The sequence below is a fragment of the Marmota monax genome, unplaced genomic scaffold, assembly GCF_021218885.2.
Source record: "Marmota monax isolate L192 unplaced genomic scaffold, Marmota_monax_Labrador192_F-V1.1 WCK01_AAM20220418_F8-fsc00031, whole genome shotgun sequence".
NCBI classification, from domain to species: Eukaryota; Metazoa; Chordata; class Mammalia; order Rodentia; family Sciuridae; genus Marmota; species Marmota monax.
The window spans coordinates 7,253,250-7,279,532 of NW_026695197.1; the positions used below are offsets into that span (position 1 = coordinate 7,253,250).

The 26,283-nt window shown below is 34.7% G+C and overlaps 1 protein-coding gene across 2 annotated transcripts in view; it reads left to right on the top strand.

Annotated features, from left to right (window-relative positions):
- Elp2 (elongator acetyltransferase complex subunit 2) overlaps window positions 1-26,283 on the top strand; it is a 49,585-nt gene that overhangs the window by 13,885 nt on the left and 9,417 nt on the right. The window contains exons 6-18 of one of the 2 annotated variants that reach the window (XM_046428341.2): window positions 1,923-1,987; window positions 2,712-2,778; window positions 3,322-3,459; window positions 5,382-5,477; window positions 7,016-7,116; window positions 7,852-7,983; window positions 12,572-12,721; window positions 14,645-14,833; window positions 17,250-17,319; window positions 17,822-17,917; window positions 18,067-18,124; window positions 18,696-18,768; window positions 25,012-25,204. In XM_046428341.2, the coding sequence (XP_046284297.1) occupies window positions 1,923-1,987; window positions 2,712-2,778; window positions 3,322-3,459; window positions 5,382-5,477; window positions 7,016-7,116; window positions 7,852-7,983; window positions 12,572-12,721; window positions 14,645-14,833; window positions 17,250-17,319; window positions 17,822-17,917; window positions 18,067-18,124; window positions 18,696-18,768; window positions 25,012-25,204 (1,428 nt within the window). The remainder of the gene's footprint in view (window positions 1-1,922; window positions 1,988-2,711; window positions 2,779-3,321; window positions 3,460-5,381; window positions 5,478-7,015; window positions 7,117-7,851; window positions 7,984-12,571; window positions 12,722-14,644; window positions 14,834-17,249; window positions 17,320-17,821; window positions 17,918-18,066; window positions 18,125-18,695; window positions 18,769-25,011; window positions 25,205-26,283) is intronic. The other variant, XM_046428343.2, reaches the window with a different exon arrangement.

A 26,283-nucleotide genomic window follows, 5' to 3' on the forward strand; every position in this document is an offset into this window, starting at 1 on the left:
CTTATATCTAAAAGTTTTCATGAAACAAATTGAGATGTGGATAAAACACTTTTGTTACAATATTCAAATGATCTAAGTTTAGAACATAAGGTTGCAGGAGGCTATTAGGAAATTTGTAGCTGTTGAAAATTTAAGTAACTTAATATATACTGAAGATTGATATAGCTGCTTATGAACATGGATGTTTTATGGTTCTAATTTGGGAAAAGTGTCTAATTCTTTAGAAGGTAAGGTCTGAGATAAGTTGAAACTGTACAGAAGATGAACCATGTGAGCCTTTCTCTCAAGATGACAGCCTTTTCAAATCTTGCATGGTGATAGTTTGTCGAGCCCACTTAAAATCTCCAAATAGAAAAATTTTCCTTTTGCTATGCAACTCAGTTGTACCTATCTTTTCATTTTCCTTCACAAAAGTGATAGCCAACGTGAGGCAGTCATTCACTTTGCCACCTCTGTTACTAGGACAGGAATGATGAAAAAAGATAGGGCCTAGAAGTGCCAGTCTTTCTTGCACTCTGCAGCAGAAGCTGTGACTCTATAGTTTCATGTTATGTTCCCTCTTGTGCAAGGGTTCCTTGAGAGAAGGATCTGGAAGCATCTGGTTTTTAACATAGAATTTCATTTCTCTTCATTTATTGAGGCCAAGTGACTGGAGTTTTTGTTTTGATTTAAAGTGAGACGACCTTTAAAAACACATTTGGTAGCACAGTATTTCCTTAGAAAAGAATCCAGGTTTTATCTTGCTCCTGAGTCATTAGGGCTTTCCTTAGATAGTGTGAATTTGTTTTTTGTCTTATTAAAGATAGCTCATTTTAGTCACTCTTTTCAAAGCTTTTTCGCTACGTATTTAATTACTTACTACTTGATCTTTTACTTTGTTTTAATATTGAATTCAGTCTTCAGTAAAATGTAAAGTTCTTGAAGTTACAAACATATCTGTACATCTTTGCACTAATAGTGATGCTGTGCTCAGAGTAGCTATTTATTATTCAGTTGGACTAACAGCTTCTCATATTGGTCTTTTGGCTTAGATGGTAAAAATGTACCCTATTTGCTCTTTTTTTTTTTTGGTATTGGGGATTTAACCCAGGGGTGCTTTACCACTGCATCACATTCCTGCCGCCGCCCCCCCCCCCCTTTTTTTAATACAGCCAAGAATGTAGATTTTATTTATCTATTTATTTTTGGTGTTTATGTATTTATTTAATTTTTAAATTGATTTTTATTTTTTAAATACATGACAGTGGAATGCATTACAATTCTTATTACATATATATAACACAATTTTTCATATCTTTGTATATACAGTATGTTCATGCCAATTCATTTCTTCATACATGTACTCTGGGTTTTTTTTTTTTTTTTTGCATTACAATTCTTTTTACACATATATACCATAATTTTTCATATCTCTGTTTGTATATAAAGTATGTTGACATCTAATTCGTGCCTTCATACCTGTACTTTGGATAATAATGTCCACCACATCATTCCTGCCCTTTTTATTTTTTATTTTGAGAGAGTGTCTCATTAACTTGCTTAGGGCCTTGCTAGATTGCTGAGTCTGACCTGGAACTTGTGATCCTCCTGCCTCAGCCTTCTGAGCCACTGGGAATATAGGCATACACCAGCACACCTGACTCCCTACTTGCTCTTGGGCTTCTTTTACATTGCTCCTTCTATCATAAGTAGCATAGATACTAATTGTCTGAGTTTATTGTTATTATTTGTTAAGTAACCATTGACTAATATGTTTTTGAGTATCACATTTTATTCCTGGAGATATTCATTGAACATTTTCAGTTTGTTCAGTGGTGTGGGAAATGGAAGTCAGGATACTTTACATAGAGTTTAGAATCCATGTAGGTGATCCTACTTGTGATGGGGTATTTACAGTCATGCCTTTTTTTTTTTTCTTCTAGTACCAATATTAGCATGTGGTGATGATGACTGCAAAATTCATTTATTTGTTCAACAAAATGATCAGGTAAATAATGATATTTATTAAGAGACGAGAATTACTATCCACTTAGTCATATATCTTAATACGGACTACTTACAAATTATAATTCAGGAATGTTAAAATTCAAACCAAAATCGTCCAATAGGGGAATCTTTCCTTGACAATTCTTCTATTAGATAGTCTTTCTTTTTTTTATTTGAACATCAAGTAATTTCAGCCTTAGCCACCAGGCCGAGTTGTTGGGGGAAACAGGTAATCAGGTAATTTGGTTCTGGAGAGAAGGAAGATGCCATGGTAGTGCTTTTTTTTTTTTTTTTAATTTCAAATGAGGTATAACATACCTGTAGTAAAGCCAGTGTTTATTTATCCTTCTGAGTTTTACCTACACTTTGAGTGTCCTAAACTAAGGGAAAGAAGTTCCAGGAATTAGGTTGGTTAACTCTAGGCCCAGTTTCTGTTCTGTAGGATCCAGTGTTTTTATATACTGTATCCATAGCATGTCATTTTATCTTGTAAACATTTAAATTACTTGATATCTATAGATATTGTGTTATCAACTCAGAGTTGTTCAGTTAATGACTTAAGTATTACATGATGAGATTTTTTTTGTTCCCAAATGAGGGCTTTATCCTGTGTTTAATCAGGTAGCATTCTTAATAAAAGCAGTAGGACTGACTGAGATAAAATGAAGTCAATATATGTGAAAATGTTAAATTATCAAGCCCAGTGATTTTCATTATCTTACTAGTTTCAGAAAATGCTTTCTCTCAGTGGACACGAGGATTGGATAAGAGGCGTGGAGTGGGCAGCCTTTGGTCAGTATGAAATTTTGCTGATGTATGGCTGACGGGAACAAGTATGTGTAACTTCCAAAAAAGCAGTCTCCTGTGTTTTAGTTTGTTTTGTTTTGTTTTAGTTATAGTTTATTTTTTAGTTACATGTGGATGCAATATCTTTATTTTGTTTTTATGTGGTGCTGAGGATCGAATCCAGTGCCTCACACATGGTAGGCAAGCGCTCTACCTCTGAGCCACAACCCCAGCCCTCCTGTGTTTTAATTTTAAAGTTTTCTTTATGTCTTAACATATTTCTCTTGTCCCAATTAGTAAAGAGGATACATATCTCTCTGTTAACTGTTAATTGGTGGTAGAAGATGAACCAGGTTGATGTTTCAAGATGATGCCAACTATATTGTCTACATGCAGGCATTCTTGAAAAGTTCTTGGTAGAACCATCTATGAATAACATTTATTATTGCATCTGTGTTTGTCAGTATTTATTAAAATGAATGTAGGTCAAATGAATGAAGGGTTTTTTATATCTACATTTAAAAATTATACCATCTGTTTTTTAATTAGGTAAAGATCTTTTCCTAGCAAGCTGTTCACAAGATTGCCTGATAAGAATATGGAGGTTGTATGTAAAATCGACATCTTCAGAAACTCAGGATGATAATATAAGGCTGAAGGAAAATACTTTTACTATTGAAAACGGAAGTGAGTAACTGAAAATATTTGCTGTACTTGAGTCTACTGGCTGAGTCATTTTATCTATTTCAACACACATCTATGTGAAGGTTCATTTTTTTAGAAGTGTCGGATTCCTATCTGAAACTGATATGGTTTTGGTTTTTATTCGTATGTGAAATTGAGTTATTTTTCATATTTAAAAATTATTTTTCTTCTAAGCTATAATGTTTAATGTTTCCCAATAAATTAATTTGTAAAAGGTTTCTGAATTTGCAATTTTAGCATAGAAAGAAATAAGGTAATAGTGTGAATTACTCATACTTTTGTTGGAGTATATTCTTTTTGCATCAAGGATTAAACCCAAGGGCATTTAACCACTGAGCCACATCCCTATCTCTTTTTATTTTTTATTTGAGACAGAGTCTCACTTGGTTGCTTTACAGCATCATTGAGGTTGCTGAGGCTGGTCTTGAACTTGTGATCCTCTTACCTCAGCCTCCCAAGCCGCAGGGATTACAGGTGTGTGCCACTGCACCCAGCCTGTTGGAGTGTATTTTTAAGAGACTAGCTAAATCTCTACATTGGATTACTTTTTTTTTTTTAATATAGCCAAGAATGTAGATTTTATTTATCTATTTATTTTTGGTGTTTGTGTATTTATTTAATTTTTTAAATTGATTTTATTTTGATTTTCTTACTGTCTAGCATTAGAATGTTACCCTTGCATGGTAGATACTGTTGATTTGTTGAATTTGAAAGAGATTTTTTTTTTACATGTGTATCTAGATTGTAAAATTAGTTCTCAGTAAGCGTTGTTCACCTAGGTATACTGTTATAAAGCCTATTAGAGTTGAAATTTGGGTATAGGGTTTTGTGAGGATAACAAATAAATGATATGACCAGAATATTATGAGTAGCTATACCCAAATGTAAAATTGTTCATTAATTATTTTGTTTTAAATTATCTTAAATTATTTTGTTTTAATTAATGTTCCTTGTTTCTGCATTTATTTTATTTTTTAAAAATGGTATTTTAGGTGGTATCTTGATAAGGAGTGTGGAAACAAGGAGGCTGGCCTTTCTTTGTTTGCTTTTAAAATATATATATGTAGGGACTGGGGTTGTGGCTCAGCAGTAGAGTGCTCGTCTAGTATGTCCAAGGCCCTGGGTTCGATCCTCAGCACCACATAAAAATAAATAAAATAAAGGTATTGTTCAACTACTTCTAAAAAATAAATATTTAAAAAATATATTTGTATATGTAGATATTTAAATTTAAATTTATTTATTTTTCACTGTGCTGGGGATGGAACCCAGGTCCTTGCACATGCTAGGAAAGTGCTTTTAACATTGAGCTACACCCCTAACCCTGTTTTTTCATTTTGTTTTGTTTTGTTTTAGCAGTACTAGGTGTTGAACCCAGCACACTCTATCACTGAACTACATACCATCCCTTTTTTGAATGTTTTTTATTTTGAGACAATGTGTTGCTAAGGCTGGCCTCGAACTTGCAGTCCTCCTACTTTAGCTTCCCAAGGAGCTGGGATAACAAGCATGTACTACCGTGCCCTTCTCCCAGCCCTAATTTTTAAATGGACACAAAAAAATCATAAAAATTGTGCATGTAATGTTTCAATACACTTATAGTGTGTATGTTTTTGCTTTATAATCACTGTATAACAGCTGTTTCAAAAAGTTTTTTTTTTTTTAGTAAAACGGTCCTTAATATTTGACCAGGTAGAGAAAAATTCATTTTTAAAACTTTATCTCTTATTATTTTGAAGAGTGGGTAAGGTTAATAAAATTTAGAATACTGGTTCTTTTTGTTGAATCTCATCTGTTATGTTTCATTCTAATTTTTAAATGTAGTTGCACAACTGAATTGGTCATGCATATATTCTTTTTAGCAGATATTTGAGGGAAAAATACCTTCATTGCTTTTGTTGTAGGTAGTAAAATAACGTTTGCAAATACTCTGGAGACTGTGTTGGCTGGTCATGAAAACTGGGTAAATGCGGTTCATTGGCAACCTTCATTTTACAAAGGTAAGAAGAAAAACATGCAGATCCCATTTCAGTTAACTCCTGCAGTATTTTAAGCTTGTCAGCTGAAGTGGAGGATTTTTATGAGGGTGATTAGAAATCTTAAGATATAATACATTTTCAAGTTGGTGGAGTGTAAGGCTGCGTTCCTGGTGTGGTGGACACTAAGTTCCATTGAAAATTGCTCTCTTAATTGGGTGAAGTATGATCTTTGTTGTGATGCTGAAACTACCACACCTCCATTAACTTTATTTCTTAAAAGTTTCTACCTAGTCATTAAGAGATTTTAAGGAAAATTGACTTTCAAGCTTCTTTCACAGGAACCTTTTGCCTTGGTAATAAAGTTAATAATACTGAGATATAATACTTATGAAAAAGTAAGAACTTTTTTCCTTCTTTCTTTTGCTCATAAGTTCCATTTATGGAGTGGTGGTTTTATCATGCCCAAGCTGGTGCTGGGTATAGAGCTGAGCAAGGCCAGACCTTATGGTTTATCCATCCCCTTCCCCAAGATAAGAATAATGGTAATTAATGCTCAAGGAATCACCATTCAGCTCTTATTACATTATGCTATATTTCTCACTGTCTTTAAATTTTTTATTGTTCTCTCTCTTTGGGCCAACTCTGATGCATCCCATTTGGCCTTTGTTAGTGGCTTCTTTTATTTCCAGCTCATAATACCTCAATTTTTACTAGTCTAATAAGCCCCTCTATTGTCAGTTAACATAGAACTCTGCCAAGGGTTACTGCTTCACCTTTTCTTCACTATAGAACCAACTAGCTGTACTTTTAGGAACTCAAGCAAGGTTAATTTAAAAACAAAGTCCAGTCTTCTCTTTTATTAATAATTTGAAATTGCATTTTCACTGTTAAAACAAGAGTAAGCCATTATTTTGGACTCAGCTCTTATACCAGACCACAATTGACCAGACTAAAAATCAAAGTGAGTCACACATGTTAAAGTTCCACATCATCAAGCTGCAGCTAAGCTCTTTATCTTACTTTCTAAGATAATTCAGGATTAGAGAGATTGCGGCCAAATTTTCCATAGTGAAAAACAATGTTAGATATTATACATACCAATAATTCCTGTACTTTTAAACCTCCCCTTCCATCCTTCTGTAGAGGCAACTACAGTACTGAATTTAGTGCCTATCATTCCTATGCATATGTTTATTCTTTTATTGCACATTTGTATACCAATAAATAATATTGTTTTTATTTATAATATATCAAAACTTCATACCTATATATTTTTATTCTTTTACAAGATATGTTTTTAATTTAAAATGTTTGGAAGTATATCCATGTTGATTCATGTGATTAGTTATTTTTTTAAATTGCACTATAATATTTCAATGCTTGAATATACCATAGCTTGTTTATCTGTTCTTCTAATGGTTGGCCTTTATGCTATTTGCACATCTTTGCTATTATAAACAATGCTTCAGTGAATGTTCTTGAAGTATGCTTATTGTGTTGTTTCTGATACAAGCACAGTGCTTGTTAATCACCTAAAGGTATTAGTTTTTATTCTTTAGATGGTGTTCTACAGCAGCCAGTGAGATTATTGTCTGCCTCAATGGACAAAACCATGATTCTCTGGGCTCCAGATGAAGAGTCAGGAGTTTGGCTAGAACAGGTAAAATGTGGATACCTAAGGAACAGAAATTTGGGGCTGGGGATGTGGCTCAAGCGGTAGCGCGCTTGCCTGGCGTGCGTGCGGCCCGGGTTCGATCCTCAGCACCACATACAAACAAAGATGTTGTGTCTGCCGAAAACTAAAAAATAAATAAATATTAAAATTCTCTCTGTCTCTCTCTCTCTCTCTCTCTCTCTCTCTGTCTCTCTCTCTTTAAAAAAAAAAAAGGAACAGAAATTTGGAATTTGTAAACTAAATATTTAAATCCTAAATCTGTATTGTTAGATATATAAATTTGCAGTTTTTGTATACATTAAATGAGTTAGAACTTGAAATCTGTAATCCGTTTCCATTGTAAAAAATGGTCCTATTATACTTGAGAATATATATTCTGCAGGGAATAGTAGTTCATACTTATTATGTAGATATAACTTGTTAATTGCTGTGCTCAATTCTGTTTCCTTATTGATTTGTCTGATTTTCTGATGGAGCTATCAATTACACAGAGAGCATGTAAAAATATCTCATAATCCAATAGTGGATTTTACCTATTTCTCCTTATAGTTCTGTCAGTGAGGCAATGGTATTAGCTATGTCTAAATTAGAATTGTTATATTTTGTATGTGACTTGAAACTTTAATTAGTGTTATTTACTATCTTTACTTCTAAGAAAACTTTTTAATCTTAAAAAGAAATGGGACTATTAAGTGAAAATTGTTTTCTGTTATTGTGTAGGTTCGAGTAGGTGAAGTAGGTGGAAATACTCTGGGATTTTATGATTGCCAGTTCAATGAAGATGGTTCCATGATTATTGCTCATGCTTTCCACGGAGCACTGCACCTTTGGAAGCAGAATACAGTTAACCCAGTAAGAAAAGCACTTTTCAAGCAATTCTAATCACATCGAGTGAATATTCAACCTAGCTAAATAGTGTTTTACTTATAACACTGTACAGAAGCATAGGAGAGGCCTTTAAGTTGACATCACTTATTTCTGTAGACATTATACTGTGTTTATAGTAGGTAAGAAACTCATGCTTTTCTAAGAAGAGTACAGCAGCATTGAAGAATTGAATGAATTCTGGGGTTGTGGCACATTGGTAGAACATTTGCCTAGCATGTGCAAGGCCCTGTGTTCAATCCCCAGCATTGCCCCCATCAAATTTTTCTTGTTTTATAAATGAAAAATAGGGCTGCTATATATGGATACTATATAAGTATATTTTAAATTAAATAAACAAATAAGAACATTAAGCTAAATGTTACAGTGTATTCTGAATATGTATCTAATGGTTTCTTTTATAAAGTAGAAATTCATACATTTGTATAACTTTTAGTTTGTGGACTTGAAATAGTTGTGTCACCTATGAGGTTTTGATTTCTTAGTTCATAGGGAGAATCTACTCTTTTTCTTACATTCTCCATTTGGAGTTGACCTTTAAGATTGATGAACAATTATGACACTATTAAGGTAGAAAATGTTTTTTAAGATAAATTTTGTTTCCTTAACTCAGCTGGTCTTTGAGGGCTGTCATAGAATTAAAAGCATTAGATGAGTAAGGAGAGACACAAGCCAGAAGATAGATTCTCACTGTACCTGTGCTTTACAATTTGACTCATCAAATGTTAAGAGTGATTTGTTTTTCCAATGGGCTTCTTTTTTTTTTTTTAATATTTTTTTTTTAGGGCTGGGGATGTGGCTCAAGCGGTAGCACGCTCGCCTGGCATGTGTGCAGCCTGGGTTAGATCCTTAGCACCACATACAAATAAAGATGTTGTGTCCCCCGGAAACTAAAAAAATAAATAAATATTAAAAAATTCTCTCTCTCTCTCTCTCTTAAAAAAGATTTTTTTTTAAGATGTTGATGGATCTTTATAATGTTCATTTCTTTATATGCAATGCTGAGAATTGAGCCCACTACTTCACATATGCTAGGCAAATACTCTATCATTAAGCCACAACCCTACCCTGGAAATGGGCTTTGTTTTTTAGAGCAATTTTAGGTTAGTAGCAAAATTGAACAGAAAATTCAGAGTTCTCTGTATCTTCACCCCAGCACAGCTTCCCCCTATACCAATACCCCAAACCAGAGTTGTACATTTGTTACAATCAAGGGTGTTTTTTTGTTGTTGTTTTTAGTACTAGGGATTGAATCGAGGAGTACTCTAGTACTGAGCTATATCCTTAGCCCTTTTTATTTTTATCTTTGGCACTGGGGATTGAACCCAGAGGTGCCTAACTACTGGGCCACATCCCCAACCCCCCTTTTTTTAAATCTTTTTTTTAGTTGTTAATGAACCTTTATTTTATTTTATTCATTTATTTATATGTGGTGCTGAGAATTGAACCCAGTGCCTCACATACAAGGCAAGTGCTCTACCACTGAGCCACAACCCCAGCTCCACTTTTTATTTTTTGAGACAGAGTGTTGCTAGGTTGCTTAGGGCCTCACAATTGTTGAGATTGGCCTCAAACTTGGCAGTCCTCCTGCCACAGCCTCCTGAGTAGCTGAGATTCCAGGCATATACCTCTCTTGCTTAGGGCTTCACAAGTTGCTGAGGCTGGCCTCAAACTTGTGATCCTTTCTTAGTCCCTGGGATTACAGGCATGTGTCATCACACCCAGCTTGGTGGGTGATTTTTTAAAAGCAAATAAATACTGCCCTTTAGGATTGTTACTGTGGAAAACTATGCTATTAGTCTAAAAGAGCTGTCCATTGCTCAGAACTTTTTTATTTTATTTTATTTTTTTTTAGTTGTAATAGGCACAATATCTTTATTTATTTTCTTATTTATTTTTATGTGGTGCTGAGGATCAAACCCAGGGTCTCACACCTGAGAGGCAAGTGCTCTACCACTGAGCTACAGCCCCAGCCCCATCACTCAGAACTTTTAAACTCATATTAGTGTTAACATTAGAACCTGATTCTATGTCATAGAAGAAATTAATATTTTTTTCTTTCACTTTTTTTAATACCAGATTACTGATTATATTCATCAGATTTGGCTTTGAATGACCTGCCAGTTATTGATACAAATTTCATTTTCCTCTAACAGAAATTTTTAACTAAAACATTTTTTAGTTATAGATGGACACAATATCTTTATTTATTTATTTATTTTTATGTGGTCCTGAGGATCAAACCTAGTGTCTACACATGCTAGGCAAGTGCTCTACTACTGAGCTGCAACACCAGCCCCTAAAAATTTTGAATTTTTATAGTACCTTATAGTTATACGTAATAGTGGAGTTCATTTTAACATAGTGATACATGTATGGAATATGATTTGCTCCATTTTAGTCCATAGTGCTTTCTCTTTCCCTTCTTTCTTTCCCTACCACTGTTCCCCTTGCATCTATTCTGCTGGTCTCTTCTATTTATTTATTATTATTTTAATTGATGCTTTATAGATATACCTACATGTGGAACTCAGTGTGGTATATTCATATTAGTGTGATTTTGTCACTTTCGTTCCACAACTCCTCCCTTTTCCTGGCCCTCCTCCCTCTTCCTGGCCCTCCTCCCTCCCCTTCAGTCTCCTTCCTCGACGCCACTGATCTACCCTCTATGTTCATGGGATCCCCCTTATCTCCCTATACTTTGCTCTAGCTTCAACATATGAGAGAAAACATTTGACCCTTGATTTTTCTGAGTCTGGCCTATTTAACTTAGCATAATGTTCTCCAGTTATGTTCATTTACCAGCAGATGCCATAATTTCATTATTTTTTTATGACTGAGTAAAATTCCATAGTGTACACATACCACATTTCCTTTATCTACTCATTGTTGATGGGCACCTGGGCTGGTTTCATAACTTAGCTGTTGTTGAATTGTCCTGCTATAAACATTGATGTGGCTATGTCACTGTAATATGCTTTTTTTTTTTTTTTTTGTACCAGGGATTGAACCCAGGGGTAAATCACTGAGCCACATCCCCATCCTTTTTTATGTTTTATTTAAGACAGACAGGATGTTGTTGAGTTGCTTAGGGCCTCACTAAGTTGCTTAGGTTGACTTTGAACTCACGATCCTCTTGCTTCAGCCTTCTGAGTCGCTGGGATCACAGGTGTGCATTACCATGTCCTGATGTAATATGCTGGTTTTAGTTCTTTTGGGTAAATACCAAGGAATCAGGTAGCTGGGTCATATGGTGGTTCTTTTCTTAGTCTCTTAGCAGTATTGAGTAATCTCAATACTGCTTTACAAAGTGGTTATACTAATTTGCAGTCCCACCAACAATGTATGAATTTACCTTTTCCATATCTTTGCTTACATTTTTTATTTTTTGTATTCTTGATGATTGCCATTTAATGGAATGAGGTGAAATCTTAATGTAGTTTTGATTTGCATTTCTCTGATTGCCAGAGATGTTGAACATTTTTCATACATTTGTTGGTTGTTTTGTATTTCTTATTTTGAGAAATGTTCTTTTGCCTGTTTATTAGTTGGGTTATTTGGGTTTCTTGGTGTTTTGTTTTTTGAATTCTTTACATATTCTGGATATTATTACTGTTCAAGGTTATGTAAAAAGAGACTCTGGACCATGCATATGACATTTTCTGTATTTTCCTATTGGTATTTATTACATGGTTGTTGCTCAGTAAGTGAATCTAATAGGTTTGATTCTGTCTATTTCTGTCCTTTAAATCTATAACTCCTTTTACTTTAAATCTATAACTCCTTTTACTTTATAAAGCAAGCCACACTCAGAATGTTATTTTATATAATATTTTTTCTTTCATTGTTAAGTTTAACAAAAGCAGAGTATCTGTACACGCAGCATTGTTTTGCATGCTTTACATTGTTCTACACATTTTGCTCATTTAATCAATCCTTTTTTTAAAAATTTTTTAGTTATAGATGGACACAATACCTTTATTATATTTATTTATTTTGTATGTGGTGCCGGGGATTGAACCCAGTGCCTCACGCATGCCAGGCACGCGCTCTACCACTGAGCCATAACCCCGGCCCCTTAATCAATGCTGTTAATGTTTCTATGAGATAGCTGCCATTTTTGTAATATCTTCAGGCACAGAAAGATGAAGTCGATTGTGTTGCTAGGAGACATTCAGTGAAAGATGAATGGAGGGAAATTTCCCAAGATAATTGTTTCAGAGGGTACAACACGTATTTGAATGTTTAATTAATATGGTTGATTAGAAAAGAGATGCTATTATTTTGTGGGGATTTTTTTTTTTTTTGGTGTGTGTGTGTGTGTGTGTGTGCTGGAGATTGAACCCAGGGCCTTGTGCATACCAAGCAAACACTCTACCAACTGAGCTATAGTCCCAGCCCCTGATGCTATTATTTTATGATCCTGTCTTATATATTTAGCTTTTCAATTTGCTCGGGGGTTTCCATCTTTCCTGTTGCCAGACATGAGTGCTTTACTTTGAATGGTGGTGGCCTTTGGTTATTTTGATATGTGTCATGAGTACTTTTATTGCAGAGAGAGTGGAGTCCAGAAATTGTCATTTCAGGACACTTTGATGGTGTCCAAGACCTAATGTGGGATCCAGAAGGAGAATTTATCATCACTGTTGGTACTGATCAGACAACTCGACTTTTTGCTCCATGGAAGAGAAAAGACCAATCACAGGTAAAATATCTTACTACTTGACTAACCACATTAAAAAACTTCCACAAGTAAGTGAAAAATGGGACAACATTGTTAGCTATTAGAAAAGTGCAAATTAAAACCATGATGAGATATCATTATATATTCTTAAGCTGAACTAAAAAAGAGTGACATTAACAGCTGCTTGTAAAAATGTAGAGTGACTATAACTTTCGTACTTTGCTGATGGGAAAGCAAAATGATCCCGCCACTCTGGAAATTTGTTTGGCATATTCTTAAAAACTTAAATATTTGTCTCCTTTTTGTAATTCAAACAATAATTCAAGTGTTGGTTGTTAAAATGTATTTTGCTTCAATTTCACATAAAAGTTCTATGTCTTATAGGTTTAACTCATTAGGAAGCATTGTTAAATCTATAGTAAAAAATAATTTCTGAAGTCATCTGGTGTTAGATAGTAGTGGTTGAGGTTGGGGGTAGCCTTTTTTTCTTTTACTTTGGCAATTCTGGGGGGATTGAATATAGGGTCTCACACATGCTAAGCAAATGCTGTACTACTGAGCTATATCCCTAGCCTGAGGGTAGCTCTTGTTCAAGAAAATTCTTCGTCTTGACCATGAGTTCAAACAGTCACAGGAAAATTTTACCACTAACAAACCCTGAACTTCTATGTGTGAAAGAATCTTCACCCTTTATTTCTTTTTTAAAAAATTTTTTATTTATTCTAATGTTTTATATATTACCTTCTGAGAAGTGTCGTTCAGTTCCTTTGCCCATTATTGATTGGGTTATTTGTTTTTTTGGTGTTTAGCTTTTTGAGTTCTTTATATACCCTAGAGATTAGTGCTCTATCTGATGTGCAAGTGGTAAAAATTTGCTTTCATGCTGTAGGCTCTCTATTCACCTCACTGATTGTTTCTTTTGCTGAGAAGAAGCTTTTGGGTTTGAATGCATTTCATTTATTAATTATTGATTTTAATTTTTGTGCTATAGGAGTCATATTAAGGAAGTTGGGACCTAATCCGACACGGTGGAGATTTGGGCCTACTTTTTCTTCTATTAGACACAAAGTCTCTGGTTTAATTCCTAGGTCCTTGATCCACTTTGAGTTGAGTTTTGTGCATGTTGAGAGATAGCGGTTTAATTTCATTTTGTTTAACGGAGTTCTAGTTTTCTTAGCACCATTTGTTAAAGAGGCTGTCTTTTCTCCAATGCATGTTTTTGGCAATTTGTCTAATATAAGATAACTGTGATTATGTGGGTTAATCTCTGTGTCCTCTATTTTATACCATTGGTCTACCAATCTATTTTGGTGCCAATATCATACTGTTTCTGTTACTATTGCTCTATAGTATAGTTTAAGGTCTGGTATAGTTATGCCACCTGCTTCAGTCTTGTTGCTAAGGATTGCTTTAGCTATCTGGGTCTCTTTACTTTTCTAAATGAATTTCCTGGACTGCTTTTTCTATTTCTATGAGGAATACCATTGGGATTTTGATTGGAATTGCATTAAATCTGTATAATGCTTTTGGTAGTATGGTCATTTTGACGAATATGAATTCTGCCTATCCAAGAGCAAGGTAGATCTTTCCATCTTCTAAGGTCTTCTTTGATTTCCACCCTTTATTTCTGACAAAAATTCATGGTACTGAATAGGAGTCAGGTCATGAGAGCTAGTAAGGTTTGCCAGTGGTCTTGCTGCCACAGTAACACAATCGATCATTTGGAGCATCATCTGTAGTCAGTTGAAAATACAAGTCAAATGATTGGGAACGCTTTACTGTGGCTCTTGTTGATGTGCTACTAGGACTGCTTAGTTGTTTATTTTTGCTTGAGTCTGCCCCATGGTCATATTTCTATAGTTTTGCATCTGATATTTTGCTTGTTGAAAAGAATAGATTTTTGAAACATATGGCCATTTTCATTTATTCTGTTTTAATACCCAGGTGACTTGGCATGAAATTGCAAGGCCTCAGATACATGGATATGACCTGAAATGTTTGGCAATGATTAATCGGTTTCAGTTTGTATCTGGAGCAGATGAAAAGGTTCTTCGAGTTTTTTCTGCACCTCGGAATTTTGTGGAAAATTTTTGTGCCATTTCAGGACATTCACTGAGTCATGTGCTTTGTGATGTGAGTATTCTTCTAAAGGTTTCATTTAAACCTAGTCACTTAATTTTAAATTCTAAATATTTTTTGCTTTGGGCTGTAAATGGAGTATATAGAAAAGAAAAGAAGCCATATCACTTATTATTGGTTTGACATATGTTTGTGTGCACTGTGGTGTATGATGGTTTAAATATTAAAACCAGAAAATTGTGTAACAAATGAGCTCAAAACCCTGTAAAGTGGCAATATGATGTTCATTTGAGACATGGATATTATGTATTGTCACTGTGCTAGCTACCTATGATAAACTATACAAGATGAGAAATTATCATCTTGCTTGTAAGGTCGCAGTAAGGGGGCAGTCTGACTAACATAACATACCTGTAATTATTAGATGAGACCATTAACTGCTAAAGCTCATGGTATAAAAGTTAAGTTTCATAGAAGGAACAGGTCACTGCATTGGAGTAATGACAGCATGTTTAATGAGACTTCATTTGGGTTTTGAAAGAATAAGTTTTTGTTTTGTTCATTTACACCCCTCTTACTAAAGATTTTATCTACTTATAAAAATACATGGGTTATAAAAATCACAAAGTAATTTTGAAGGAAGAGAAATTAAGTAGGAAGATAGTTACATTACACAGAAATGTGGATCTTACAGTCCTTTTCCTAGAACTGGGTCCCAGGTTTGGTTCTGCGCTCAAAAGGGTAAGTACAGTTTTATAGGCAGAAGGAAGGAGAGAGGTAGCCAGAGTTTTTGGGGTGTTTGTTGGAATGAAGAGGGAAATGCAAAAGTGGGAGAAGTCAGATCAGGGAGGATTTTGGGAGGCAGGCACACTTCAGACTGTGGAGTGCCATTGGAAGCCCCTTCACAAAGAATGTGGTGAACAAGTATTTTGGAACAAGGAGAATTTTCTGGGAGCCCAGAGATTGAAGGCACAGAAACCAGCACTGACCCAGGTAAGACTGGAGAAGAAAGTGAGAATCATTTGAAATGAAATGCCCTGGAATACTCAGTGCATTGTGCCACAGCATTTCTTAATTATGTAAAGAGGTTTTATGATTTTGTTCTGCCCATTTCTAATAATAATGGGCGTCATGAATGAGATCCAAAGGGAGGTCTTGATTGTGATTCCTATATAGTGCTAACATTTGGGGATAGAGGGATAGTTAGTAGTTTTAGGATCTCTTTAGTTTCAGGGATTGAAACAGAGTTTCATGGAATTCCATGAAAGCCTTAGTCCTAGATATACATTCAATTCCTAAAATACAGGAATCCCTGACAGGCATGGTGGCAGATAACCTGTAATCTCAGCAGCCCAGGAGGCTGAGGAAGAAGGATTGTAAGTTCAAGCCAGACTCAGCAAGTTAGCAAGACCCTAAACAACTTGGAGTAATCCTGTCTCAAAATAAAAAAGGGCTGAGGATGTGATTCAGTGGTTAAGCACCACCCCAGGGTTCAGTCCCAGATAACAAAATAAATAAATAAAACACAGGAATTGTGTAGATTGGAATGTCTCTTGATCTCTTTTAGGTTTTACTTCCATACTAAGTGTTGGGATAGGCATATGGGAAAGCTTGTTATTATTCTTCCCATGCTATGCTATTTCTCTTGAGTTTTGAGTTAAGCATGCAGTTCCTCGTGTTCCATGTAGTTGTTTTTGACGGTGGTTTAAATTCATATCGCTCAAGTTTGTCTAGTTCCAGCTCCTGTATTAAAGTTTAAATTGTAAGAAATTCTTTAACATGGTCATGGGCCAGTTTCAATGATTAGTATGTTTTTTCGTATGTAATAACTTGATTGCTTTTAAATCGTGGAATCTAGGCAGAGTACTGCCTCATCAAATGACATTCTTATTAAGTTTTAAAGTAGGTTTCAATTACTTAAATATGTTTTTGAAAATACTGTGGGGGCTGGGGTTGTGGCTCAGTGGTAGAGCACTTGCCTAGCCTGTGTGAGGCCCTGGGTTCGATCCTCAGCACCACATAAAAATAAATAAATAAAACAAAGGTGTTGTGTCCATCTGCAACTAAAAAATAAATGTTAAAAGAAAGAAAGAAAATACTGTGACTGTCTCTTTCTAGGATTGGGTATCATCAAGGATGTGCCTTTGAGGCTTTCTTTGGAGGTGGAGCTCTGGCCATCCGTCCATTTTTACCCTGCTGCATTTCTTGTCAGACCCTGAAACCCACTGAGCTGTAAGGGTTTTATGTGGAAGAGAAGAAGCTGGCTTTATGGATTGGGTTAGGGTGTATGTTGGAGAGTTATTGCTTGAATTGCAATTCTTGCTTCAAGAAGTAGAAGAGTGGGCAGGCGTTCACACTAGCTGGTCTTGAAATGATTTCTCAGCCTTGTGATCATGGTATTATTCTAATGCCTGAGAAAACCAGTGGCTTTTAGTGTTTAAAACTTACATTATCCTATTTCTTATTCCAGCAAGACAGTGATCTTCCTGAAGGAGCTACTGTTCCTGCATTAGGATTATCAAATAAAGCTGTGTTCCAGGGTAAGGCTCTGGTCTCAAATTATTCAACCTCTAGTGGTACCTAAAACCTAGTTACACGCTTGTATGGAATGTACCTAATGACTGCTGCAGCTGATTTTTTTTTTTTAAATCACAGTCAACACATCTATCTTCTCTCATCAGATTTTTGTGATAAGTGTATGAATGAAGACCACTGAAAATAGGAATAGCTTTCAGTCTTTCACAGAGCACTATAGTCACAGATAGGAACATAGGAAACTTGAGAATCTGTTGTGTAGTTCAAAAAGTTAACTAGGTCAAAGAAAATGGAAGGAATCTTAATGGAATTGACTAATGTTTTCAAGAGCTTATTTGGAAAAAAACTGGAGTGTACCTTTGGCTTTGGAATCACGTGGCCATAGCTTTGAAATACACCACCTTGAGGTGCCACTGCTTTCTTATGGGCAACATTAGTATTGAGACAGTATAAGAGATATAAAGACAGTGACTCCATTCATGGTGCTGATGTATTTCTTTAACCTAGGAGACATGACTTCTCAGCCTTCTGATGAAGAGGAGCTGTTAACTAGCACTGGTTTTGAGTATCACCAGGTGGCCTTTCAACCCTCCCTACTTACTGGTAAGAAATGATGAGAAGATGATTTAATAGAGTCACTAGTACACATGTATGGTACCTGTTGCTGATGACTTGAACAGGTGCTATAAAATTTAGTTTATTTGGCTAAAAATAGGAAAAAAAATCATTGCAATACTACAAATTTATTGTAGAACCTCCCACTGAGGATCATCTTCTGCAGAACACTTTGTGGCCTGAAATTCAAAAACTGTAAGTTAAATTATAGTTACCTCTCTGGTTTGATTCTGTCATAATTTGGGGATTTTTTCCCCCTACAATTTGATTTTCTCCTAACCTGCCCACATTCTCCTTCCTGCTCTACAGAACTTTCAGTAGCTCTTCAAACAAGTGAGAATCACAGCTTACATTGATGTTTATGATATTTAGTAGCTTTATTGGTCCTAAGTTTTAAAGTAGAAAAGCATAACTTTTTTTTCCTTTTTAAGTTTTGTTATGCTAACTGGTCTTTTTTGTTCTTGATAGTTCCCCATCATAACATTTCCTTGATTGTTTATTGTATTGTCTGAGGGCAGAAGGTGAAAACTTGTATCTTAATCTGATTATTTGAATGAGTTCTATTACTTTAGGGACTTGTCATTTTTCTCCAGTCTTCCTGTTTTTTCCCCAAAGTATTTACCTAGACAAAAATGTAGTGTTTGTTAAAAGAAATGTGTGTTGCTTGGGAGAATGATGTTATTCTTTTAATTTTTAAAAATGTTGCAGCATGAGATTAGGTATGTTTACTAATACAGAGGTTATTCATTTTGTCTTTAAATTTTAGATATGGACATGGTTATGAAATATTTTGTGTTGCTTGTAACAATTCAAAGACTCTGCTTGCTTCAGCTTGCAAGGTAGGAAGTTTTATTTTTGATTCTACTTCGTCACAGGTTATTTATGTCATTAGGCTTTTGCAAGTTTGGTAGAAATTTAGGCAGAACTCTACGTCAAAGGCCACTGGTGCCTGCTTTTCCTGAATCTTACTTTCTCTAATTCTCTCTCCCTTCTGTCCCTTTAAAAACTTGCAGTTACTTTTTAAATCTATTTTAGCTACACATTTTTGTTCTTTAGAGTCTACCCTTGAAGAATGCAGGGACTAGGGTGCTAACTCCTGTGCACAATTGAAAATCTGCATATAATTTTGTGTATGTGCAGGGGATGGGTGTTGCCAGGGATTGAATCAAGGGCATTATGCATGCTAGGCAGGTGCTTTACTGCTGAGCTATATCCCAGCCCCATCACATATGACTTAACTCCTTATAGTAATAAAAGGACATGGCTATGAAGTTACTAGAGTAGTATAGTAATTATGTAATAGACGTGATATATTTTATGGTAGTAATGAATGATAAAATAATCCATTACCTACATATATTATGCATTTGTGGCATAACTTTTTTTTAACTTTAATTTTTTTGTTCTTTTTAGTTATACATAACAGTAGAATGTATTTGACATATTATACACACATGGAGTATAACTTCCCATTCTTTTTTCTTTTAAATTGTTGATAGACCTTTATTGTTTTCATATGTGGGGCTGAGAATTGAACCTAGTGCCTCACACGTGTGAGGCAAATGCTCTACCACAGAGCCACAACCCCAGCCCTAACTTCCGATTCTTGTGGTTGTACATGATGTCATAAATGAATGTAGGAAAATTATGTATGATTCATTCTACTGTCTTTTTTTTGGTACCAGGGATTGAACTCAGGGCACTCAATCACTGAGCCACATCCCCAGCCCTATTTTGTATTTTATTTAGAGACAGGGTCTCACTGAGTTGCTTAGTGCCTCACCATTGCTGAGGCTGGCTTTGAACTGTTGATCCTCCTGACTCAGCTTCCCAAGCCACTGGGATTACAGGTGTGCGCCAACGTGCCTGGCCTCATTCTACTGTCTTTCCCGTTCCTATTCCCTTTATTCCCCTTTGTCTAATTCATTGAACTTCTATTTCCCTGCCTTATTGTGTGCTAGCATCTGAATATCAGAGAGAATATTCGGCCTTTGGTTTTAGGGGATTGGCTTATTTCATTTAGCATGGTAGTCTCCAGATCCATTCATTTTCCAACAGATGTCATAGAGTCATTTTTTATGGTTGAATAATATTCCATTGTGTAAATATATCACATTTTCTTTATTTGTTCATCTGTTCAAGGGCACCTAGGTTGGTTCCACAGCTTAGCTATTGTGAATTGAGCTGCTATCAACATTGATGTGGCCATGTCACTGTAGTGTGCTGATTTTTTTTAAAAATATTTTTCTAGTTGTAGATGGACACAGTACTTTTATTTGTTTATTTTTTATTTTTTATGTGGTGCTGAGGATCAAACTCAGTGCCTCACACACACCAGGCAAGTGCTCAACCACTGAGCCACAACCCCAGCCCTAGTGTGCTGATTTTAAGTCGTTTTGTGCTCTGATTTTAAAGTCTTTTGAAAACATTCCAAGTTTTCTGAGAATTTCCATACTGCTTTCCATAGTTGTTGTACCAATTTTCAGTCCCACCAGCAATGTATGAGTGTACCATTTCCCCCACATCCTTGCCAATATTTATAGTTGCTTGTATTTTTTTAATATTTATTTTTTAGTTGTAGTTGAACACAATACCTTTATTTTATTTATTTATTTTTATGTGGTGCTGAGGATCGAACCCAGGGCCTCACACGTGCTAGGCAAGTGCTCTACCGCTGAGTCACAATCTCAGCCCCATGTTGCTTGTATTCTTGATAATTGCCATTCTGACTGGAGTGAGATGAAATTTTAATTTGCATTTCTGTAACTGTTAGAGATGTTGAACATTTTTTCATGTATTTGTTGATTGATTGTAGTTCTTCTATAAAGTGTCTATTCAATTCCTTTGCCCATTTATTGATTTTTGATTTTTAAGACATGCCAAACCATTTTCCCAAGTGGTTTTACATTTTACAGTCCCACCAGCAGTGTATTGGCTTTCCAGTTGTTCTTGGTAGAGCCAATCCTTTTACCTTCAACCTTTCTAGTATGTGTATAATAGTTCAGTGTGGCTGCAATTTGCATTTCTTTAATGACTGTTGATATTAATCATTTTTTCATGTGCTGATTTCTCATCAATATTATCTCCTTTGGTAAACTATCTCTTCATATTTTCTGCCTATTTCTTTGTTAGATTGTTTGTATTACTGAGTTTTAAAAGTTTTTTATATATGTTGGATATAACTTTATCAGATATGTACTATATTGGTAAGTTTTCCTAGTAGCTTTTCTTTTCATTTTCCTAACGATGTCACTCAGAGAGCAGAAGAGCTTGTGTTTTCGTGAAGTCTAGTTTATCATTTTTTTCTCTATTGGGTAATCTTTGTCATGTACTGAAGAAATCTTTGCCTAACCAAGCTCATAAAGATTTTCTGTTACATTTTGTTCTCAGAACTTTATTGTTTTTAAATTTACATTTAAATCTAATGAGATATTTTAAAATAATTCTTCAATTTGGCATGGAGTACAGATTAAAGTTGATTTTCTTTGTTGATATAATATGTAGTTGGTCCAGCATCATTTGCTAAGGAGACTGTCCCTTTGCCCCTGTACTGCTTTTTTCCCCTGTCCATTTACATATGAGGGCCTGTTTCTAGGCTTTGTTCAGTTCCATACATCTGTGTTGTTGTGATGCCAATTCTCTCAGTGACTGCTGTTTTTTTTTATAGTACATCTTCTAACTCTTTTTGTACTCTATTTTGGTTATTCTAGGGCCTTTAATTTCCATTTCAAAAACAGTTTGACAGTTTCTACAAAAAATGCAGGAATTTTGATGGGCATTGCATTGAATCTATTGGGAAGAATTTGGGGATAATTTTAACAATACAGAGTTATTTATTTATTTATTTATTGTACTGAGGATTGGATCAGGGATGCTTAATCATTGAGCCACATCCCCAGCATTTTTAATTCTTTATTTTGAGACAGGGTCTTGCTAAGTTGTTTAGGGCCTTATTAAGTTTCTGAGGCTGACTTTGAACATGTGCTCCTCCTACCTTAGCCTCCTGAGCCATTGGGATTACAGGCATGCTCCACCATGCCCAGCTCAATATTTAGTATTTTAACATGTGAATGAGATAAGCCTCTTGTTTATTTAGGCCTTTATATTTCTCTTACCAAGTTTCCCCTGTTTCACCATGTTAATATCTTAAAAGGAATATTTGTAGTTTTCAGTGTTAGGTCTTGCACATATTTTGTCAGATATATTCTTTTTTATATACTTTATATTATTGCTGATAATATGTGGAAATATAGTTGCTTTTTGTATATTGAGCTTATGTCCCACAACTTTGTTGAACTCGTTTATTTATTACTATTTCTAGTAATTTTATTTTAGATAAGGTAGGATTTTCCACATAGATGCTTATGTTGCTTATGAATGAAAAAAGTTTTATTTCTTCCTTTTCTATATCAATGTTTTAAAGTTTATAGAAACAGTGACCACAGAGATCATAATCTTGGTCTCCATATCAAGAACAAAACATTTAGTCTTGGTCCATTAAAAATGATGTTTGCTGTAGCTTTTTCATGGCTTTTATCTGGTTGCAGACATTCCCTGCAGTTCTGGTTTTCTGAAAGTTTTTATTAGAAATGGATGCTAGATTTTGTCAATTTTTTTCCTTCATCTATCTCTTTTTTTGTTTATCAATTACATTGAATGATTTATAAAATGATAAAATAATTTTGTATTCCTAGAATCAAACCCCACTTCTTCTTAATGTTTTGTCTTTTTATATGTTGTTGGATTCAATTTATTACAGTTGTTAAAAACTTTTAATAGTTCTTTTTTTTAAGTTTTTCAATATATATTTTTAGTTATTGATGGATCTTTATTTAATTCATTTATTATTATGCAGTGCTGAGAATCGAACCCAGTGCCTCACACATGCTAGGCAAGCACTCTACCATTGAGCCACAACCCCAGCCCAATAACTTTTAATAGTTCTTGAGGGGTATTGCTCTGCAGTTTTTGTTCATCATAATGGTCTCTTCAAGTTTTGGTCTTAGAGTAATGCTAGCCTCATGCAAGCGTCTCCTCTACACTTATCTTAAATTGTTTTTGTAGAATTTCTGTTATACATTTTTAAAAAAAGTTTTCATAGAATTCCCAGGTAAATCCAGCTGACTCTGGTTTTTTATGAAAAGGTTTTTAACTATATGTAATTCCTTTAATAGATATAAATAAGGCTATTTAGGTTTTCCGAGTTTTCTTGAGTTCATTTTTGTAGTATATGTCTTTCAGAAAATATGTCCCTTCATCTGAGTTGTCAGATTTACTGACATGATTATTCATATTATTCCTTTATGATACATTTAATATCTGTAGTAATGTTACCTTTCTTTTTTTTTTTTTTTTTTTTTTACATGTGAAATAGCATTCTTTATTGCTTCTTGGATACATGGAAATGAATACATTAAAAAGTTCATTTTTAGTTTTGTTTTTGAAACAAACTTTTCCTTCACTGCTCACCCAAATCACACGACTTTGTGGTGCATCTCTTGTCTTTGTCTGTAACTATTTATTCGTATCTCCTATTAGCCTCTCTTACCTGTGCTCTTACTTCATTTCAAACTTCCTTTCACCATCTCTGAAGGTCTAGCGCATTTCTATTCTTGAACTAGCTTTTCTTTTTTTTTTTTTATTGGTTGTTCAAAACATTACAAAGCTCATGATATATCATCTTTCATACATTTGACTCAAGTGGGTTATGAACTCCCATTTTTACCCCAAATACAAATTGCAGAATCACATCGGTTACACACTCTCATTTTTACATAATGGCATATTAGTGACTGTTGTATTCTGCTACCTTTCCTATCCCCTACTATCCCCCCTCCCCTCCCCTCCCATCTTACCTTTCTTATTTCTGCACTTGGTGATTTGTGACTTTAAAACTCCTCTCCACACACCTCCCCCCAGCTTTTTGTGGTTGTTTTGTTTTGATTTTTTTAGTGTTCCTGCTGTCAGAAAAGTCTTGTTTCTCTTTTAGTATTCAGTGATAATAATGGTGGATAAAGAATTCTTGGTTTAGAGTTGTTTTTTTCTCTTCAATACAGTAAAGATGTTGCACCATTTTCTTTTGGCTTGTGTTGTTTCTGATGAGAAGTCTGCTTTATTTTTTCTTTGTTTTATAATGTTTTTTTCCCCTCCAGCTGTTTTTATAGTTTAATATTTGTTGCTAGTTTTAAATAATTTTGTTATTGTTGGTATAATTTTCTTCATGTGTCTTATGCTTGGGTTTTATTGAACTTAATGGATCTGAAAGTTTGTTGTTTTCATCAAGTATGGGAAATTTTTAGCCCTTATCTTTTCATGTGTGTTTTTGTTCTCATGCTTTTGGAAACTCCAGTTATATTTGGCTGATGTAGTTGTTGAATGATTCAATAATGCTCCTTGTTTTTTCCCCTCTCTGTGATTCATTTTCTCTCTCTGGGATAGTGTTCTTTGTTGCCAAATATTTATTATTTTGGAATGCTGTCATTTCCTGTATTTTGTCTAGCTTTTTTTTTTTTTTCACCCAAGAGTAAATCTGCACACCTGTAATCCCAGTGGTTTAGGAGGCTGAGGCAGGAAAATCATGAGTTCAAAGCCAGCCTCAGCAACTTAGTGAGGGCCTAAGCAAGTCAGTGAGAACTTGTCTCAAAATAAGATAATATAAAAAAGGGCTGGGATGTGGCTCAGCGGTTAAGCACCCCTGTGATCAATTTTCAGTACAAAAAAAAAGTAAATCTAGTCCTTCTTACTCTATATTCATTAGAAGTGGAAGTCTCCAAATGGTTAATTACAAAGTTAATACATATATTTATTTTACTTGTAACAAATTAAAACATGATTACAGCATTGGTTTAACCTTTCTAATCCTAATTTCCCTCTCTTTCTAATTTCCCTCTCTTTCTAATCCTAATTTCCCTCTTTTTTCCCAGAGATTAGCCTTCATTGTTAACCTGCTAAGAGTTGTTTTTTTTTTCCACATTTAACCAAGTACATAAAATATATTCATAAAAACAATATGTTACTTTAAAAAATGTTTTCTTTTTTGTTTATTTCTGCTTAAACAACTTCATTGTTTCATCTCTTTATAGGCAGCCAAGAAAGAACATGCGGCTATCATTCTTTGGAACACTACCTCTTGGAAGCAGGTTCAGAATTTAGTTTTCCACAGTTTGACTGTCACGCAGATGGCCTTCTCACCAAATGACAAGTTCTTATTAGCTGTTTCCAGAGATCGAACCTGGTCATTGTGGAAAAGACAGGATACAGTCTCACCTGAGTTCGGTAAAACATGTTGTGATTGGGAATGCTATTAGTAAAACAGTTATGTCTATTTTATCCATGGTAAGCAGCTACTGGGTTAAGACAAATAGATAATAGGGCAAAGACAGAGTCTAATGAATGTGAGTTCTCAGATGACTGAGGAAGACCTGGTTTTGCATGTCATATCTAAATTCTTACTTCTTTGGGACTTTGTAGTCAGATGGCAGGGTTCAGACATTGCAGTTAAAGAAACAAAATCTGTATGGAGAAAGTTAATTTTTGTAAGTGGTCATAGATTACTGCCACAAAACCAGGTAGATGACATTCTGAGCTTAGATTTTATTGAAATGAAATAATGAAGGTACTTCTAAGAAACTTGGAATTGAGTGGTTTCTGTTTTCTTTATGAACTGTCTTATGAATATAATAATATTTTAAATTATGAAACTTAGAGGTACCATTATCTTTGGCCTTTTCCTGCCCTTCCCTGCCACTTTGATCGTTAGGAGGGGTTTGGTAGGCTTCTGTGAATTACATGACCCTGGGCAATATCTTAACCCACCTACCCACAATTACTGTAAGATTTGCATAGATTTTAAAAAGAAAAGGAATAATAATAATAATAATAAAAGCTTTGTGTCATTGCATCAGTGTCCTATAATATTCCCTGTTTTCTTTGGGGGGTTCATTTTAGAGGGTGTTAAAGTGTATTTGTATTTTTAATCGTATTATTTTCCATGGATATATGACTTGCATACAACTTGATTTTGTGATACTTCTAGTCTCTTAGTTTCTTATATCTCAGAGAATATCCAAGACATATAAGACATGCTTATAGGATGGGTTAAAACAGCTAATTGGTACTTGACTTACCATGGTTCGATGTAGGGTTTTTTGATTTTACAATGGTGCACAAATGATTTAGGTGATTTTTTTACATTATGTGATTTTTACATTTGATAGAACCCATACTTTTAATTTTGAGTTTTGATCTTTTCCTGTGCTAGCCATATGGAGTGTGATGCTGGGCAGTGGCAGCAAGCTACCAGATAGCTGCTGCATGATTACAAAGATAAACAGCTCTCATTCTATACCATATTG